At 43.4% G+C, this 19004-nt stretch overlaps 1 protein-coding gene across 1 annotated transcript; it reads left to right on the forward strand.

Annotated features, from left to right (window-relative positions):
• The first annotated feature begins 1280 nt into the window (after positions 1 to 1280).
• Positions 1281 to 18740, forward strand: LOC130193120 (neuropilin and tolloid-like protein 2). Its single transcript, XM_056413466.1, has 10 exons — positions 1281 to 1773; positions 5423 to 5479; positions 5745 to 5888; positions 8024 to 8272; positions 8774 to 8821; positions 9362 to 9489; positions 11759 to 11987; positions 15930 to 16043; positions 16181 to 16311; positions 16880 to 18740. The coding sequence occupies exons 1-10, from the start codon at positions 1764 to 1766 to the stop codon at positions 17603 to 17605; spliced, it is 1836 nt and encodes a 611-aa protein (XP_056269441.1). The 5' UTR covers positions 1281 to 1763; the 3' UTR covers positions 17606 to 18740.
• The last annotated feature ends 264 nt before the right edge of the window (positions 18741 to 19004 follow it).

Here is a 19004-nt window from a genome sequence, read left to right on the forward strand (position 1 = left end):
AATCTATATACAGGAATTTTTTAACATACAAAAGTGAGTTTTATTTTTATAATCTCTTCCTTGGTACAGTAAAACGTTTTAATGTTAGCATAATTTAAGCTAAATCTCAGGAACGATCTATAAAGATTCAAAATCAGTTAATTGTTTACTTGTATATGCTAGTGTATGATTTGTCGACATCTTATTTTGAAAAACGGATGTTGTTTCACGTAGTTCTTTCCGCTAACTTTGTAAAACCGGATGTTGTGTCATGTGAATCCTGCCGCTAACTTTATCAAAACCCTTGCGCGCTCCCGATCGAATGCGTTTACCGTCAACATCAGTCTATAGGTGCACAGAAATTTAAGTGTCGGCTGAGTTGACCAAGGAGATCCGAGTGTCGGCTGAGTTGACCGCAGTCCAGTACTGCCCAGTAGCTCCAGTTTCCGCAGCAAAGTTCCTGTCCACAACGTGTTGGAGGCCCTCCGGGCCCTTGCCTCTGCGCCGGCTCCAGTCCCCGTTGTTCCAGTCCCCGATGTACTGTGACCCGGTGTTTGTGTCTTGTTTTGAAGTCCTTGTGTCGTCTGTCTCCCTGTGATTGTCTGCCCTGGTCCTGATTGTTTCCTTCTGTGTGATTGCTGGCCCCGCCCTCATTGTGCCCACCTGTGTCTCGTTCCCCAGTGTCCAATCACCTTCACCTTGCCTGTGTATCTAAACCCTGTTCGTCTCATTCCCAGTGTGGCTTCATACCGTTTGGTTCGTGTTTGTCATCCTGTGTTACCTGTAATCCAGAATTAAATATGGGTTTAAGTAGTGTCGGCGTTTGGGTTCTCTCTCTCTCTCTGTGACAAACCGTGACAGATTCATCACAACACATGGCTACAGTGTGCGCACTTCATAGATACAATATGTTTTGTTTTATTTTAATAAAATACTAATTATCCAGAGATTTTCCTTCATGGATTATCCAACAGTCTTCATTTGCCACCTGTCAATTTCTTCCAGGAATATCCTAAAATTATAGATAGTACAAATAGTTCACTTAATACAAGACAAAGTGGATCATCACCATGTTGTACTGCCGTGCCATCCTGTATTTGTTTTATCTTTCGTTGAGGGCCTACGTTATTTCTTAAATCCACATCATGTTGTTGCAACAAGTTTGCCAGTATGCTTTACTTTGAAAGAGACGACCGGAAACTGGATTTCTTCTTCACGTGCACATTCACTATTTGCTCATGACAAGCCACTCATTGATGTAAGCAGCGCCCACCGCTTAATGAGCTCGTTCAGGAGCATTTCTTAGTTCAGACACGGACCGAGAGCATACAGCGGCGGACTCTCCTCCTCCCCCTCTTCCACCGTCACTCTCTCTCTCTTTTTTTACTGTCTCTCTCTTTTTCTCTCTCTTCCCATACACCATCCATCCATATGCGTCTTTTGGATACATGCCTCTCCTAGAGCGCGTCAAGCCCGCCTGGATCAGTCCATCCACCCACATGCCATCTCCACCGGAGTCCCGCTGCAAGCTCGCGTCCGCGGTGATGATGGCTGGCTGAGATTCTCGCAGCAGCCTTCATCCTCCAGCCACACGCCTCGGTGCGGCTTCCCTCCTTGGATCGTGGCTCTCTGCGCAATGGATTTACGGCTGTTAGAGAAAAGTTGGATTTCGTGAAGAGCCCCGTGGAACCCTAACATGGACAGAATAGGAGGGCGTTTGTAATACTCCCAACAAAAGATTTATAAAAAGGTGTTTCTGGGTTGGAATCACATCGTGAGAGGAAATGCACAGAGGTGAGTTGGACACGATGCGCGTCAAGGTCCATTGGGCAGAAAGAACCGACAGTTTGTTTTTATGCTTTGATTACATGTATCTACCTCTTTACCGTTTCTTCTTTTTTTTCCTTATATATTTTTTTAGCACGCAGTAGGCCTATGTTTTGTTTGCAGGTGATGTGCAGAGCAATTAGGGCATTACTAAAATCCTCACTATGGATTTGCATAATATTTACTCATTTGTATTTCTCTGAAGATTAGAGCGCTAATTATAAGAAGAATACATGTAAACTGACTCATCTTCCACCGCTAATTGCTACACCTCTATCTGCCTATTTATTTGTCTTTGTTGTATTAAGTTGCCCTCTCGTGACTGTTTAAATAGGTTGTTGTATTGCACCTGCACTTATCGACATCGCCATTAACTCCTGGCCGCCCATTTCTAGTCACAGCATCTTTTAGTCAGCTTCCAATTTTCTAAGATTCAGCAAAAAGCGAGAGAAATTCGTGTGAGTTGGGTCAGGTCTGGCTGGTTTGAACAATATGAAATAAACTAAAATAGCCCCACGCCAAATGGCTCCTAAAACGTCGCGTGTTAGTTTTGAGCATATCATCAATTGGAGAATTGCGTACAGGATCCATCATTCTCATGGTGCTGTATGCTGAGCCATTTGCGCGTATACTGGTAAAAGGGACCAGGACTAGAGAGCCGTTTATGCACTGCGAGGTGTGTCTCTGCCAATAGCAGCCTTTGTGTGTGCAAGCTGATTATTTGTGATAACATAAATGGACAGCAAAGGTCAAATACGATGTGAATTTCTGCAGGGAGCATTCAGTGTTTCCTACAAGCGGACAGTTGGACCGTCGTGTCATCCCAGATATGTCGCCATGGAAGGAAGCGCGTTTGCAGTTGTTGGTTCCAAGTCGGTGCCACAATGACACCTCGAATATGTTGAATAACATAAACAGCGGCTCATCATGTCCCTTCAAACTAAGCTACTCGATACTCAGCATCCTGCAATAGATTGGTTTCTCCTCCGTGGCGAAGGAAACTCCCCGAGTTCTGAGCCAGACCCCGTGTGCGCGCGTACTGCGTGCTGTCCGGCTGCAGCCACAGCTGTCTCGCGCTTTCAGCATCTATAGGCGGGACACGGCTGGCAACACCTCTTGTCTTGATGCGTTCAGTGACGCGCTCCCGCTGCCTGTTGTGGACAGTTTACTGCAGCAGCTATCTCGGGGTAAATAATTGTAAACAGTGTGTTCGTTAGCTGATCCACTGTTTAGGGCCTAAACGTCAGAGTTCCCCTAACTATTAATATATGTAACGTCCTGTCTTGTGATAGCCTAATTAGCTCTCAAGTGGACACAGGTGTGGCCCCTTTGTCACGTACCACAATGGCGTCATTCATAATTTGAGCTGTGAGAGAGCGTGATGCCCTAAGGAGAAAATCAAGTCATCTTTCTATGGACTTTAAACATGAAGCTTTATCAGTTACTTTTACTCTTGCACTTTGAACTCATTCTTTGCCTCATTACGCGGGTAGTTTATAGCCTTCTAAACATGTCTACGGTGGCTGGTTGGTAGCCGTATCCTATTAATGTACAGCTACGTCATTGAGAATTAAGGCAGATGGGATAAAGCAAAAGCCCACATTATCAGCTCCATCATATCATGTCCAACCCCTCTTTAATCCTGTGTTACAGAAGGCTGTGCTTAAAAAACAACAACAGACTACAGCCTCAATTTGGCTCGTGAGAGGAAGTGAGGAATGATGTAAAAATGAAACAACATGACCTAGAACCGTGGGGTTCAACCCGTGGACATGTTTCCCTTCTCCTTCTGTAAAGGAACCACATGTCAGATTAAAGTGCTTTCAGTGGGATATTCAGTGAGGATGCATTTAAATTGCATTGACATTTCTTTTAATGAATTTAGCTGCACATGAATAACCGAACCTACAGTAAATGAACAGTTGACACAGGGGAGTGCAAAGATGCTTCATTGACGTTGTTTGTACATATTTCATCTGTTTTTGGCATTCACAAGTTGTTATCTTGGCGTCACAATTTGCTGTGGCTCTTATTTAGCTCGTGATTTATTTAGAATACAAAAATATTTTACAAATGCCTGCTTAAATTATACAACTTTTGTCTAATAAGTTGATTTACATATTGATATGCATATACACATTTCTTCAACTGCAGCTCGAGGCAGCACTTATTCGGTATAAACCTCTTGGGCCTACAGGTGAATTCTTACATAGTCTTATTTTGTTAAAGCATTTGAGAGGATGACAAGAATCTCAGCTCTGTTGAGGGCAACAGACGTTTACATCTACACCATTTAATGGCTGGCTTACGATGTAAAAACGGAACCAACAAAAACGGCGTCAGTGAGAGTCGTATCTATTTTATTCTTGAGGGCGTTTGGGTGGTCTGTTCTCTATCAGTGCCTGTGGTAGTTCCTCCTCCCACCTCGGATTCTTCATCGCAAGATAATGGAGATGCAAGTAATGAGGAACCCGGAGCCTAGGGGAGGGGTGGAGGTCATGTGCGTGTGCATTTCAAAACGAGTCCATTATAACGTGCATGTTCATTGGTGCGGTTGTGTTCACTGCTTATGTTAACCATAGATTGTTCTTCATTAGACCCCCTCCCACCTCACCCTTCTCTCTCTCTCTCTGTTTCCTGCTCTCTCCCTCTTTTTCTTTTTCATCCCTCCTTCCTGGGTGCCATTATGCAATGTGCCAGGCCATTGCTCGCTCTCTAATTCGATGTGAGCCAACCTATTATGAACTCAGAGGGGATCAGGACTACAGTGGCTTATCAGAGCAAGACAGTGTCAGGAGCTGTAACGCATTCTCACCCCCAGTGCAGATATCATTGTAACACAACATATTTCACCTAGTGTTTTTAGACGTTTCTCCTAGCTGGTGCTGTAAACCTTGGAGCCTGTATTCCTGTTTTCTTCCTGCTAATGCGTCATTTATCTGGTGCCTAGAGGCTGCCGATTAGCAGGTTGGAGTCTTGTGGTTTAGATGAAGGTTGATGGTTTAAAAAAACGCTCTTTATTGAACTACTACTAAGCTGCACCAGCTACGACTGCTATTACAGATAACCAATTACCTCTGCACAGCTGCTGTTCTATTACTTCTAATGCTTTGACTACCTTCAATAATCCTGCTATAATCCTGCTATGTATATATAGTAGTAGTGCTGATGCTTCTGTGCGTGCTCATTCTGTCAGCTATGACTAAACTACTACTATTGCAAGTGTCTCTGCAGTTCTCCAGCACCTACATATTATGTTTCAGAAACTATTACATTAGATTATATTAATTATCCTAGAAATATTTTTTTAATGATATAATTATACCATGCATGCACGTATGCATGGTATAATGTTTTCCCTCACAGCTTCCCTCGCTCTTCCTCGGCACGGCATTTATTAAATGTACCAATTCAACCAGTAATTCACTTGAAAGATAGATCTATATTTAACTTATTTGTCAAGACCAGGTGAAATGAATATTGCAGCTGATAACACACGTAGGCCTCCTTATTATGCAGCAGTTAAATTTATTCACATGTTATCGTTTCTGAACACGGGGATATAGATGCAGTATTATGTCACGTGTGACTAATGTGTTGTATCTCCGTTTTGCAGCGTGGATACTCTTCTTTCTAATAGAAGACGCTTTCGCTCTGGCACAGAGAACTGAAGGTAAGCCACAGCTCAAACGCTCATCTGTTCCATTAATGTTGTCTCACACAAATACGGGGCATTATCTCTCCTTGAATCATAAGACTAAATTCAGTCCTGCCATTCTTCCCTATTTATTCCCCGCCGGCTTTTCGCCTTTTTTTCTTCTTTTTTGTTGTTGTGCCTGCCAACCCCCTCCAGTCTCCCTGCCTTCCAATCGTTCCCTCATTGAGCCCCTGACTCAATAACCCATCTGTCCGTCTGTTCTCTGCCTTTCTGCTTCAAGACTCCCCGAGCGATCATGGTGGCCAGAGCCCCAACCAGAACGACTGTGGCACGTGGGTCCGCAACATCAATGGCGGGGTGTTCACGTCGCCAAACTACCCCAACACCTATCCGCCCAACAAGGAGTGCGTTTATATCCTGGAAGGTAAAGCAGGCTCCTTCTTTTCTTTTGAGCACTTTATCTTCCACTCGATTGCTGTTGTCGTCAGAACCGCAGACACAGTTCCCCGCCTTTCAGCATATTCCCTTCTTCAGTGAATGTCATTAGTCTGACTGACATTGTTTTATATAACCTCGCCCCGATCTGATTTTCCAATTTTCTGTTTCTTCGCCGGCGGGCAATCAGCTAGACATTTTTCCGAAGGAGCCATCCTGAGTTTATTTCACCCCACAGATAATAACCCTTTGAAAATGATGGAGAGTGGCACAATGTGGGTTGCCCCAGACTTTTGGCTTAATCAGTGTAGCGCTATGTTCATTTCTATTGGCAGGGTGTGCCAGCAGACTCCACTAATGAATGGAACCTAATCCAGATGAACATCTGCTAAGCTTTGATGGCATAGAACTGAATAACCGGTGTGTGTCCTTGTCGACACTTTAGTGTTTTCCATTTGCGGCCCATGATGTTAAAAGTAGTCATTCATGAGACGTGTGTGTTACTGACAGTAAAGGTACTGGCTTGTGGTGGTGGAGGAGATATTTCACACATGGCTCAAGGGCTCCCCCTGTGGACAAATAAAGCTCTGACCTGTTGTTGATGAATAAGAAGTGACTCCATTCCGGGCTGGTGTGTGCAAGAGTACATCACAGTGGGTCTGCAAGGCGACAGACGGAACCCATCATTTGCCATAATTTGGTCTGAATGGCTTTGGTCATATCCGTATCCGAGCGCCAGCATTCAGCCTTTCTTTCTTCCTCTCACAGACGGAGAGACAATCACGTTTGGCATACGTGCTAATCAAATAGCTTTGTAATCAAATAGCTTTGTAATCATAATTAGTGGTTCGTGAGATTCATATTGATCATGTCATGTCCCCCGGTTCATGAGCTCAATAGATTGTGTGTGTGTGTGTGTGTCTGTGTCTCTGTCTGTCTGTGTGTGTGTGTGATAGCAGGAAGTGCAGACGTACGAGCTGCTCGCTCAAGCAGAAAGGGAGCACATTCTGTCTCAGAGACACAAATCCAGTCGCACACTGTACCGTACACGTGGGCTGTCCTCTTATTTATTATCTCTGACTGGGCATGCTCGGCTTCTTCATACCAGAGATGATTCAAAGCCCCACCCTCAGCATAACGTCTCTCCTGTGTGTGGGAGAGATGTTACTGAAGAGCCGGGGCCATGCAGTGTATACAGACTGTGGATTTGCATGACAGGTGAACTGCAGTTCCTGAGGTGGTTGCAATGTTCTGGATTCACTCACTCAGAGAGCAGTGCTGATAGGTCAGACTGTCTCGGTTTGTGTATGTTTGTCTACAGATATACTTGTTTGCACTGTGCATGCAACTGCCGATGCATATGTGGATATGTACCATTGTGTTTGTTAAATGTAAAGAAAATGATTGTTATCTTGTTCTGCTCTCTAATGCGTTCTGCATGCAAAGTTCATAGATGCAAAGATGTCAACCACAATTGGAAAGCACAAACCAAAGTCTAAGTAATGTCAGGGTGATCTAATTAGGTAAAACATCTGTTATACTGATGGTTTGTTGGGCTGTGTTTGGGAAAGCATCGAGGCCAAAGTCTTTCTTTGAAGGAAAGGCAGAGCAGGTACACATGTAAGTGTGGCGAGGTCCCCTGTGCTTACACCGGTCATTAGTCACCGCAACGTCAAGAAACGTTTAAATATTCACTGTGAACTCTCCCTCCTTTCTATTGACACCTATTTAACTTAATGCTGTTTGTTTCTTCAGTAAATGGCTGATTAAAGCCATAGGGATTGTTTACATACAAAAGTCAGCCTTAGTAAAAGACAGAATTTTAAGATCAGCAATTTGATGAAGTCCATGTTTGAAGAGGGGCTCTACTATAATACCCTTTGCCTCAGTCTTAGCCATCTTCTAAAATGTTTTCTCTTCACAAAGTCAACTACGGGGTTAGAAGTAACAGCCAGAGTGTTCAACTTCAGAATCCAGATTAACTCATATCTGACTCTACTTTATGCCTTTCAAATACCATCCAGATTTTTCTCTGCCCTGCAAAGGCTAGATTAAATGTTGTTCCTGCCGTGGATTTATCCCCTTTTGTTCCCCTTCTCTCTCCACTCCCTTGTTGGTCCAAAGCTCTTCCTAGACAAAGGATTCAGCTAGCTTTTGATAAGAATTACTACATCGAGCCATCATTCGAGTGTCGCTTCGATCACATCGAAATCCGCGATGGGCCATTTGGGTTCTCGCTGCTCATTGATAGCTTCTGTGGCGGAAAGAACCCGGGCCTGGTTACATCAACGGGGCGCTTCATGTGGATCAAGTTCACCAGCGACGAGGAGCTGGAAGGCCTGGGCTTCCGCATTAAGTACACCTTCATTGCAGGTAGAGTCCACATTCTTTACGCTGACTTAGGTATGCATCCAAGATTTTGGTTTAGATGTTAATTAATCACGGGATCTGGTTCAGACCCCTCTGTACTTCATCCGGCCTGGCTTAACCCTTGTGTTGCCTTTGGGTCATTTTGACTCGATTCAATGTTTCACCCTCCTGTTACCTTTATATTTACTAACATATTTTACCCTTTGGGTTCAATTTGATATCAGCAATTAAAACCTCCAGAAAATTATTAGAATTAATATTGTTTTCCAAGTTTAAGTGTGAGGCACTTTATGTTTGTTTGTTGACTACCGAAAGAACACCGACATTAAACATTGAATGGGGTCAAATTAATCCTAAGGCGGGGGGAGGGTGTAATATTGATTCGAGTCAAAATGACCCTAAGGCAACACAAGGGTTAATGGGATCTTATCTTGTGTGCTCTGCTTATCCATTTCCTGCCGTGTGGATTGAGGGTAATGTGCCTCCCGAATCTTATCATTTCAGACCCTGATTTCCATCTGCACGTGGGCGGACTGCTAAATCCCATTCCAGGTAAGCTCTTCAGTTTTTCACCGATTTGTGTTCGATCCTCTTTGAGGAGCTCATCTTTGCTCAGACTCTTACCAGAGGCGAACTCTGCCGCTGCGGTGAATGCTGAACGTGAAAATTTACCTAGATAAGCATGCGGTTTTACATGAAGTGAGATGATGTACATACACACAAATGCACTAATTTAAACACAAATGCAGGAACACACACCTCTTTCATCCTGATCTTCCCTCCTGGTTGTTCTACCTTTTTTTATTTCTGTCCACTTCTTGTCCTTTTGTCCAAATTGGCTGTGCTCACTTCAATTCCACCTTAAATCCTTTATCTCCTTAAAATAAATCCTCCGTCTGTCTCTGTCATGCTCCTCTTCTCATCTTACCCCTTTTCCTCTTTATCCTGTGCTCTTTCTCCTCTCTTTTTTTCTGTCTTACTTCTCTCATGTACCTCCGTGTGACCCCTTTCTCACCTTCCCTGTCCTTTACCTCTCTCTTTATTTCTACCCTTTTTTCTTCTTTCCACCACATTTCCTCTGTCTCTGTACAGACTGTCAGTTTGAAATTGGCGGATGGGATGGGATTATTCGCTCCAGTCAGGTGGAGGAGGAAGAGAAAGTGAAGCCCGGTGATGCTCTGGACTGTATCTGGACCATCAGGGCACCTCCTCAGTCCAAGGTCAGTATAAAGGAGCAAAAGCATAAGAAATAACGGTATGTGTGCTTCTGTCCTATCCTTCAACCCATGTTTTATACTTTGAGAATTCTCTATTTTGAAATGGCTACGATTCACAGTCTGCTCAATGCCTCGGTTTGGATTACTTAAATTCAGAGTTCAAAATAGCTACAAATGCACGCCTTTACATTCTCAACATAGTTATGATATCAAATATTAAAACACACAAACTCATGATATATTTCAGTACTCAAGGACCTTGAGGGATATTTGTTTTAGACGCTGCCACTCGCTCCACTGATAGACTGATCAATATTTGAGGACATCTGATTCATCATCAACAACTTTGCTCTGTTATTTTCTACAGTTTCACTCCCCTTGTAGACTTGAAATGGGTTGTTGCACATCCCTCTGAGTGCATTCGAAAGCTTTCGGTCAAATTGCTGATGTTCTTATTATTATTGTCATCAGTATAAATGGGGGGAATTCGCATTTTGTTCCACTATAAGCTGGGCCACATTGAAAGTAATACGAAATATCATCTCGCACATGCAATCCATCCCAGATATGAATAGTCATCCAAAAATAAAAAAATCTGATGAGAAATAATTAGTAAATTAACCATGAAGCCTTGTAGTGTAAATGGAGTTGAATTGAGGAGATGTTCTGAAGAACAGCTCCTAATCCCTCTGTGTACCAGCTATCTGTTGGTAGAGTTGCTCCAGCACTTGACAGTGTTCTGTGTTGACAGAGTGTTAAATGTAATGCATTATTATTATTTATTATTATTAACATCATTGTTCCTTTTCAGCTCGTCAGCGCATGTTTCAATAGAGAATTCATATTCTCATTGCTCCACATTCTGTATGAACGCCGTTGTGTTCTCCAGTCAATGAGAAGAAAGCCGCCCAGTGGCCATGTCTGTATTGTGATTGTAATTGAGTGCATAATGGGTGTAAGCGCTGCAAATACACAGAGGCATCATGGGAAAAAGCAATGCAGGCAGATTGTATTGAGAACATGTCAAATTAAAACCATAACCTGCCTAGCTTTGATGTACTGCTGCTCTGCCACTTGACTAAATGAGTCATCAGCACACTCCTATACTCGCCACAACAATATACTGACATGCATGCATGCACAAATTCATGCACTTTTTAAAATGAAACTGTCGATACATACAGTCACAAATGACATTATATACTCACATGAGTACTGTGCGCAATTACCTATACACATTTGACACCCATATACACAGGTAAATGTTCACGCATGACTGACACACACATGCTCTACCTGACTTCTCTCCCTCTAACACACACATACACACACGCACACACACAGATTAGTCTCCATTCATTTCACTAGTGCTGCGTATGCCGTGAGGCAGCAGAGAAGAGGATCTGAATGCAGCACCGAGTTGCCAAGCCAGATACATTAGCTTGGCGCAGCAGAAGGAGCAGAGCGGCGCACTCAGCAGCATTACAGCAGCAGCTCCTTAACGGCTCCATGGCTACAGGAGCCTCTGTGCTAAATGTGACGAAGTTTCATCCAAGTCTTCTTCCCCCCTGTGGCTGAGATCTCATATAAATACTGCTGACTTATTCAAACAGTTTAGAGTCATTATTTCATAATCACTTTGCAGGTTGAAATGTAACACGACTGTGTTTAGGATAACTTAACGGCAGGCAGGTGCAAACCACGCGCTCTGTAGTTGGCCTGAATAACAAAGGCGGTTAGACATGCCTCGGTCGGAAAAGCACAGGTGTAAATCACAAATCACAATGGCTGAATTCCATTTCGTTGCGTCAGTTTGTGTGTCTTGTTGTTTTGTGTGCATGCTGTCACACTCGTGACACAATAGAACAGATTCATCAGTCATGTCATGAGCAACAGCTGTGCTTTTCCTGCTCTGACAAAAGAAATTCTGCAGTGAGAAAAAAGTCTATTTAAACAAGTTGTGTCTCAATCTTCCCAAAAGACATTTAGATATTTGAGAGGAACAAACTCACAGTTGTAATTAACATTAACAACAACACATTTCGTTAAGGTGAGCCAGCTCCTATTGAACATGCTCGCTAACTGGAATGGATTATCGCGACTATTAGTTCCACACTGCTGTACTTTGGTCAGTTGTGAGATATTTCTTTCTTAAGTAAGTAGAATATCACATTAGAGAGTAGTTCTGACTTTATAAGGATGGATGGATGAATTTGCCATATGTATTGAAGTAGCCAACAGTTGTATTAACTTCTTTATGTCGTACCTGCAGATCTACCTGCGCTTCATGGAGTACCAGATGGAACACTCCAACGAGTGCAAGAAGAACTTTGTGGCCGTGTACGACGGCAGCAGCGCCATCGAGAACCTCAAGGCCAAGTTCTGTAGCACAGTGGCCAATGATGTGATGCTGGATAGCGGCGTGGGAGTCGTGCGAATGTGGGCGGATGAGAAGAGCCGCCTCAGCCGCTTCCGCATGCTCTTCACCTCATTTGTTGACCGTGAGTGCCCCTCTTCTTCACCGCATATCTCAGCCTTTATCCTGTTTGACCATCTTTTTCCACCATATCTGTTGAATTGTCATTCTTATACCTTGTATAATTTTCATGAATCATATGTTACATGTTGGATGTTGTGCTATTGCTCAGCACTTAATTACCTTCGCATTGAAAATGCGGAAGGTTATGTTTTGATCGCCGTGTATTTATTTATTTATTTGTATGCGTGTTACTCGCATAACTCAAAAAGTATTTAACTGAATCGCATGGAATTTGGTGGGATGATTGGTTATTATCCGTGGACCATTTGATTAGATTTTGGGATCGATCGGGTCAAAGGTCAAGGTCATGAAAAGGTCAAAATCTTCTTTTTACCATAGCGCGGTCAATTTTTATCCAATTGGCATGCAACTAATGCCAACATGTTCATAATTCAATGCCCTCTCTGTTTCTGGCTCTCTGTAGCTCTTTCTTAATTTAATAATAACAAAAGAGAGAGTGCCTCCTTGGTGTGAAACTGATGGATTTTGATTTCTTTGTTTATCTGTTTGGCCTGTATCTCATTCACAATATGACATTGTGACCAAACAAGACGATGCATCTATTGATAAGAGGTCGATCAGATTCCATGTCCTTGTTGCGGTTTGGTCCGAATTGTGTTTAGAAGAATGGAGATCACTACTAGACAGAGCTCTGGTTCCTTTGCCCCTGTGACTAACTCTCTGTAAAGCACCGCATCACTTTACTGCAACCGCGGCGGCTGATCCGCCCACACACAGAAAACGGACCCAAGAACAGTTTGATTCATGAGGTCCTGCGTTATGTCTGCATCAGTAGTCACCAGTAGACATGGTGTGTCAAGTGTCATTTCAGCATGGAAAGCTAATTACACTGGGCCATGTTTAGAGAATAGATATGAGAAAACCAATTATTTACTCAGGCATTTTTAAATTACCGAAAGCATCAAATCATCTTTATACGCATGTCGCAGTATGATACTGTGCCTATTATAGGCCACTTACCACAGGAAAATAGGAATGTATCCATTTTATGTGAAAAGAAAAGCTGAGTAGGTTTAATGGATATTCTAGAAGTAATCATACGTTAAGCTTCATCCTTTTTGAAGGATAAGAAACTTTCTAACGGATACTTTTAAAGGTTTCACAGAAAGTATGAATTGGCATGCAGGAAACAGTTTTTCTGTTAGCGCACTGTAATATTTTCATTAAATGCTTGAATACTCTGAGATATTAATTGTCACATTCTCCTGCACACTTCCCAAATCCTGGGTGAATGCTAATGTTGTTTTCATCAGCAAACCCATCACCATTGCAGTCAGAATTTAATGAACTTCTATATTCAGCAGGGGTTGGGGTTTCACTCTGAGACCTTAAAACCATTTGGATCCTCGTTCATTCTGATCACACAATCCATCTCCGGGAAGTGTGAAGTCTCTTGAGTACCTCCCAAACTTTATTTTGTCAGAGCCAGCGGCTGGCTGAAAGTTGACTTGAAGGTCAGAGGGAACCATTAATATGTCACTCAGAGAACAAGATGACTTTTGCTTCTGCAGTCCATCATCCTTAATGTGCTATAATCTTCTGACATGTAAAGCAGACATATTAGGACTTTACTGAAAACTCACTCACACACACTGTGTGTGTGTGTGTGTGTGTGTGTGTGTGTGTGTGTGTGTGTGTGTGTGTGTGTGTGTGTGTGTGTGTGTGTGTGTGTGTGTGTGTGTGTGTGTGTGTGTGTGTGTGTGTGTGTGTGTGTGTGTGTGTGTGTGTGTGTGTGTGTGTGTGTGTGTGTGTGTAACGAGGGTAGGGGTGAGTGGGTGAAGCGTTGTTGTTGACACCCTGTGAGATGCTACACTTTGAAGGCGGGACACGTATAATGGATTTGGAAGTGATCCCAGTGACAGGGGAGCAACCCCATCTACTGGCTCACTGGGAGATGGATAGATTGGACACTCAGTCACAGCACACACACACACACTATATTAAACACACCCTTCCACACATATATGTCCCTTTATCAAAATGATTTAACCCTGAGGCAGAGGAGTCGTGGAGGCTCAGAGTCCTCATCACAGTGGACCGCGGAGCAGTGAGTGAAGCCGGTGCAGTTGACCACAGTCGGTTTCAGCTGTGATCCAGACTCAGAAAGTGACCAATAGTGTGGTCTGAGGGGCTGGTTGAGGACGGTTTGGAGGAGTGAAACCGGCGTAAGACATGGGTTGAATAGTGTGTACAGGTGACCTGCTGGTTTGACACCGATCAGTCAGTCCTTCTTTGATATCGAGGAGGTTGTGTGGCTCAGATTCTGCCTGTTTTGGCGTCATCTCTATATTCTTCACATACATTTGCAATTTTACAATTTATTATTCTATATGGGATACTTTTGATATATTCTTACACACGCACACACCATTTACTGCATGTGTGTTGTTCCTGGAAGAGGGAGCCCTATTCTGTTGCTTCCCCTGAGGGGTTTTGGGGTGGAGTTTGTGAAATTTGTGATTCAGGATTTTGAACATACAAGTAAAATTGTCTGAACACTCAATTAAAGAGATGTAAAGAAAAAAAACTCTTTAGTTTGTTGTCGTATGGCTCGATTTATCAACACTTGAACAAAATAATTTGATAATAAAAGGCTTATTTAGTTCGTCAAAATCTTATTCTATCAAAAACATGCAGCTCTGTTTAATCAGGGGAGGTTTCAGAAAGATGTTGTGTTCACCTACCAAAGCATTGGACTTCAGATAGACATCAATACCAGTCTAGTTCTTGGGTATCATCTTCAGGACTAATATAGCTTTGTATTTAGGTTAATGAAGGCTCTCTTTAAACTAATAACATGGCCAACAGCTCATTTAATAGTCTTAATACATGTTTCTTTGTATAAATTACTGATGTACTGCACAATATACGTCATCGTCCTCGTCTACTCTATATTTATTTTTAGTATTCTGTTTGTACTATTTTTTTACTGTTTCTCGTCATGTTTTGCATGTTTGTATGTATTACATTTTGTCCTTTCTGTGGACTCCAGGAAGTTTAGCGGCCGCTAAGGCGTCTAAAGGGCATCCAGTTAATATACTAAACTAAACATGTTGACCTGTTATTTGGGGGATCTGTGTTTTGATTCTTGTTTTGCCCTCAATGTATCAAAGCAAAAAACAACCACAACACAGTATTAACTCTTCTAGAGCGGTGCAAGTGCCGGTGCTTGCACCCTGCGCCAGACGGTGAACTACCGAACACATAAGAAATATTATGCCACAGCTTTTCAAGCGACTTCCACATTACCCATCTCTAGTCCCAATCCAGGCCCACGTTGACTGCCAAAACCCAGACATCTGCATCTCCCCTGAGCCTTGCAGCTCTTCCTCCTGACTGGCAGTGCATTGATCTCTGGAGCCCAGCAGCCAGCATCAATGACCTGTCATCTCTGTCTCTGCCTTCGCAGCCTTTACACACCAACAGTCACTTTAATGTGGGATGTCTCACGGCACTAGCCTGACTACTTACACCACAGGAAGCCATTGTTTACCATCACCCCACCACCTGCCTTTCTCTTCAACTTCTCATCTTTTCCATATTTCTCCTTTCTGCCTACTCCCAGTTTTGAACCTCCTCCACCCTCCCTCTCCTGTTCCTCAAACTCCCTCGATATGAAGGCTGCAGTGCAGCAAAGCTGCCATCTCCTCCCCTCATTGCGCCCTGATGTTGTGTCTGCAGGAAATGATGATGTATGGCCTTGTGTGAAGTGTTTTGAGACCTAGTGTTTTATTACATGCTTCAACCGATTTAGACCCACCTATTGATCATTTATTGTTATTATCGTCAAAATAGCTTCCAGTCCTTTTCACAGTACTGTTCGACAGCTGTTTTCCTGTTTTTATCTGAATTACATTAACTCTTTGTTATCCTTTGACCGCAGCCCCCTGTTCAAGCAATTCATTCTTCTGCCACAGCAACATGTGCATTAACAACTCCCTGGTGTGCAATGGAGTTCAGAACTGTGTCTACCCATGGGACGAAAACCACTGCAAAGGTGATCATCTTCTTAGTCAACTTTTACTAATTGAGCTTTATTATGGTTAATTGGGATTTATTCTTTACATATGATCGTTTTCTTTTTCTATTATTTATTTGTCTTTTCTTTTCCCTCCTCACTATTTCCCACTCCAGAGAAGCGTTCTAATGGGCTTTTCCATCAGATCACTAAGACCCACGGCACCATCATTGGTGTCTCATCAGGCATAGTTCTGGTTCTTCTTATCATCTCTATCCTGGTCCAGATGAAGCAGCCAAGGAAAAAGGTAGCTCATCCTTTGTGGTTGAGGGTGGGGTTCTAGACGAAGTGGGGCCACACGTAGCTCTGGATACGGGGAAGAAAGACTAAATCCACCCATAGATTTTACACCATCACACACACCCTATCACAAATATATTCAGTTTATCATAGGAGATGAGTTTCAAGGGGATTTAATTTTATTTATTTTTCTCTCTGCCGAATATTGTGCAAAATGGCTTCTAGCTTTTTGACACTGAACCGTGCGTGCGTGTGTGTGTGTGTGTGTGTGTGTGTGTGTATTGTAGTTTTCTTAAAGTTATTTAGTTTACGTTGTACTTAGTTAACAGAAAATATTATGGCTGGGCTTGAAATACCTTCGCAAACAAATTGTTTCTTTTGCCTGAACCCAAGCCAGTGTTTTTGTTGTAATTCACAACGTTGCCCAGATGTTTAGTGCAGCTGTGCGTTAGAAAGGGACGCCAAGCGCTTTGACAAAGTGTTAGTGACGAGTTTGAATGGCAGCGTGTTGTGTAAAGAAGGGGCCTGTTAGTCACTCAAATGTAACTGTCTGAATGGATCTCGTTCCTTTCAAGGTTGTAGCCCGCCGGCCCGGTGTGTTCAACAAGGCGGGCTTCCAGGAGGTCTTTGACCCGCCCCACTACGAGCTCTTCTCTCTTCGTGACAAGGAGATGTCGTCCGATTTAGCTGACCTGTCTGAGGAGCTGGACAGCTTCCACAAGCTGCGGCGTTCCTCCACTATGTCCCGCTGTGTCCACGAGCACCACTGCGGCTCGCAGGCCTCGGTGGCTACAGGCGGCGGCAGTATGAAGCACAGCCGCACCACCCTGAGCTCCATGGAGCTGTCCTACCACAACGACTTCTCTAAGCCGCCGCCCATGAAGACTTTCAACTCCACTGCCAGCTACAAGAAGAGCTGCTACGGCTACAAGCAGCACTCACAGACTCACGACTGCGACCAGCAGGTCATCGAAGACCGCGTCGCTGAGGAGCTCCCGTGTGAAATCTATGGCCGTGGTGGAGGAGGAGGAGTGGTGGGAGGAGGAGCCATGGGTGGAGCAATGGGAGGAGGTGGAGGAGCATCAGGGATTGCAGGAGGAGGGATCGGAGGAGCGGTGGGAATAACGGGAGGAGTGGCGATGGCGGGGGGAATGGGTATGGCGGGGCCCAGTGGCATCACTGGAGGGATCGGCGGCGGGATGTCAGGAGCCTGCGGAACCCTCAGTGTCCGTGGCAACAGCGCTCGTAACAGTACCACCATAGTTGACCCACAGCAGCGCTCCATGTCCATGGACTTCTAGATGGTGAATGGAGAAAGGGAACGCAGACAGATCTCATGTTTCACTCATGGAAAGAAGAGACGGGGAAGGGTAGATGGGAAAGTCTCAATAATCTTAAATGGATCACTCCTCTTCCCTCTTCTGCCTTTGCTTTCAAAGCAGTATTTTAAGTATTACACTCAAAGTCTTGTCTGATAGTTTGGGAAATTGGTAGATACAAACCAAGGATCACAAAGCAGATAAAACAGGACTGTTTGGTTCTATCCTTCCGGATACTGAACGATGGAGGGCAGAGGAGGCGGAGACATCTTGTCTCTCCTCCAGTCTTACACTCTTTTAATCTCTCCTTTTCATAAGACAAATATAGGAAATGAGTTCTCGCATGCAGACCCAGACCTCTCTCTGTTTGGGAGCCTATAAGACCAGGTCGCCACTCAGCAAGGACAGAGACGGATGAAGAGACGCCCTGGACTGACTTTCTACATTTATTCACCCGACATGCACAGATATATGATATCAAGTGCGTCTTCTAATAATTTTAGTCTTTATTTTTGTCAGTGTAATGTACTGGTAAAACCAGTACATATCCAGCCTCATGATGATGCTTGGCTTTTAACTCTTTAATCTTTTTGCTCAGATGATTTCATGAAGATTTGATGATGAGGATGAAGTTGTTGTTGTTGTTAATGATGATCAGAAATATGATGTTAAAGATGTGATATTGCTATAATAATTCTGTAGTTTTTATGGTTACCTCGCACATACACAGAGGGCCCGCTCCGTTCACTCTCTCCTCAGGAAGAGCACATGAAGAGACCTAGTCTTATTTTGGTAAGAAATAGAGGGAGGGAAAGTATATTTCTGCTCTTTGAGCATTGCAGCATATGGACATTCAGGCTATTAGTGATCATTTATGGAACAGGAAATGTTTGTTGTGAGACCTGGACTGAATCAAAATAGAAACCATCCCACTCCCATAGCCTACTCCTACCAGGAGAACATGTAACTTCTGAATTTCCCCATGAACTGAGTGTGTAAAACAAGCACAACCTGTTAACCTGAAGAGACAAACGGGTAGCCTATATGGGACTCAATTATGATGTTTTTCCACTGGTTGTATAATTTCATTCTGTTGAATTAAATGACTTTACTCGCCTCCCTGTGTGAGCTTTTCTGTCCACTATAACCAAGAAATATGGAAATGGCACCACCTAGAGGCTGAGGATATGCAGCAAGGTAAGACAGTGACACGCAGAAAGAAAAGATGTGGCCTGTTGACATGATTTAGTTGCACCTCAAACCTCGAAGTAGCAATAAGGTCATCTATATGATAAAAACCAATAAAATATGCTATGATGACAGTCATCACAGCATATTATATTGGACAACTGCATGCAGACATGTTTCTATCTGCTGGTGA

This window comes from Pseudoliparis swirei, chromosome 4 (genome assembly GCF_029220125.1).
Source record: "Pseudoliparis swirei isolate HS2019 ecotype Mariana Trench chromosome 4, NWPU_hadal_v1, whole genome shotgun sequence".
NCBI lineage: Eukaryota > Metazoa > Chordata > Actinopteri > Perciformes > Liparidae > Pseudoliparis > Pseudoliparis swirei.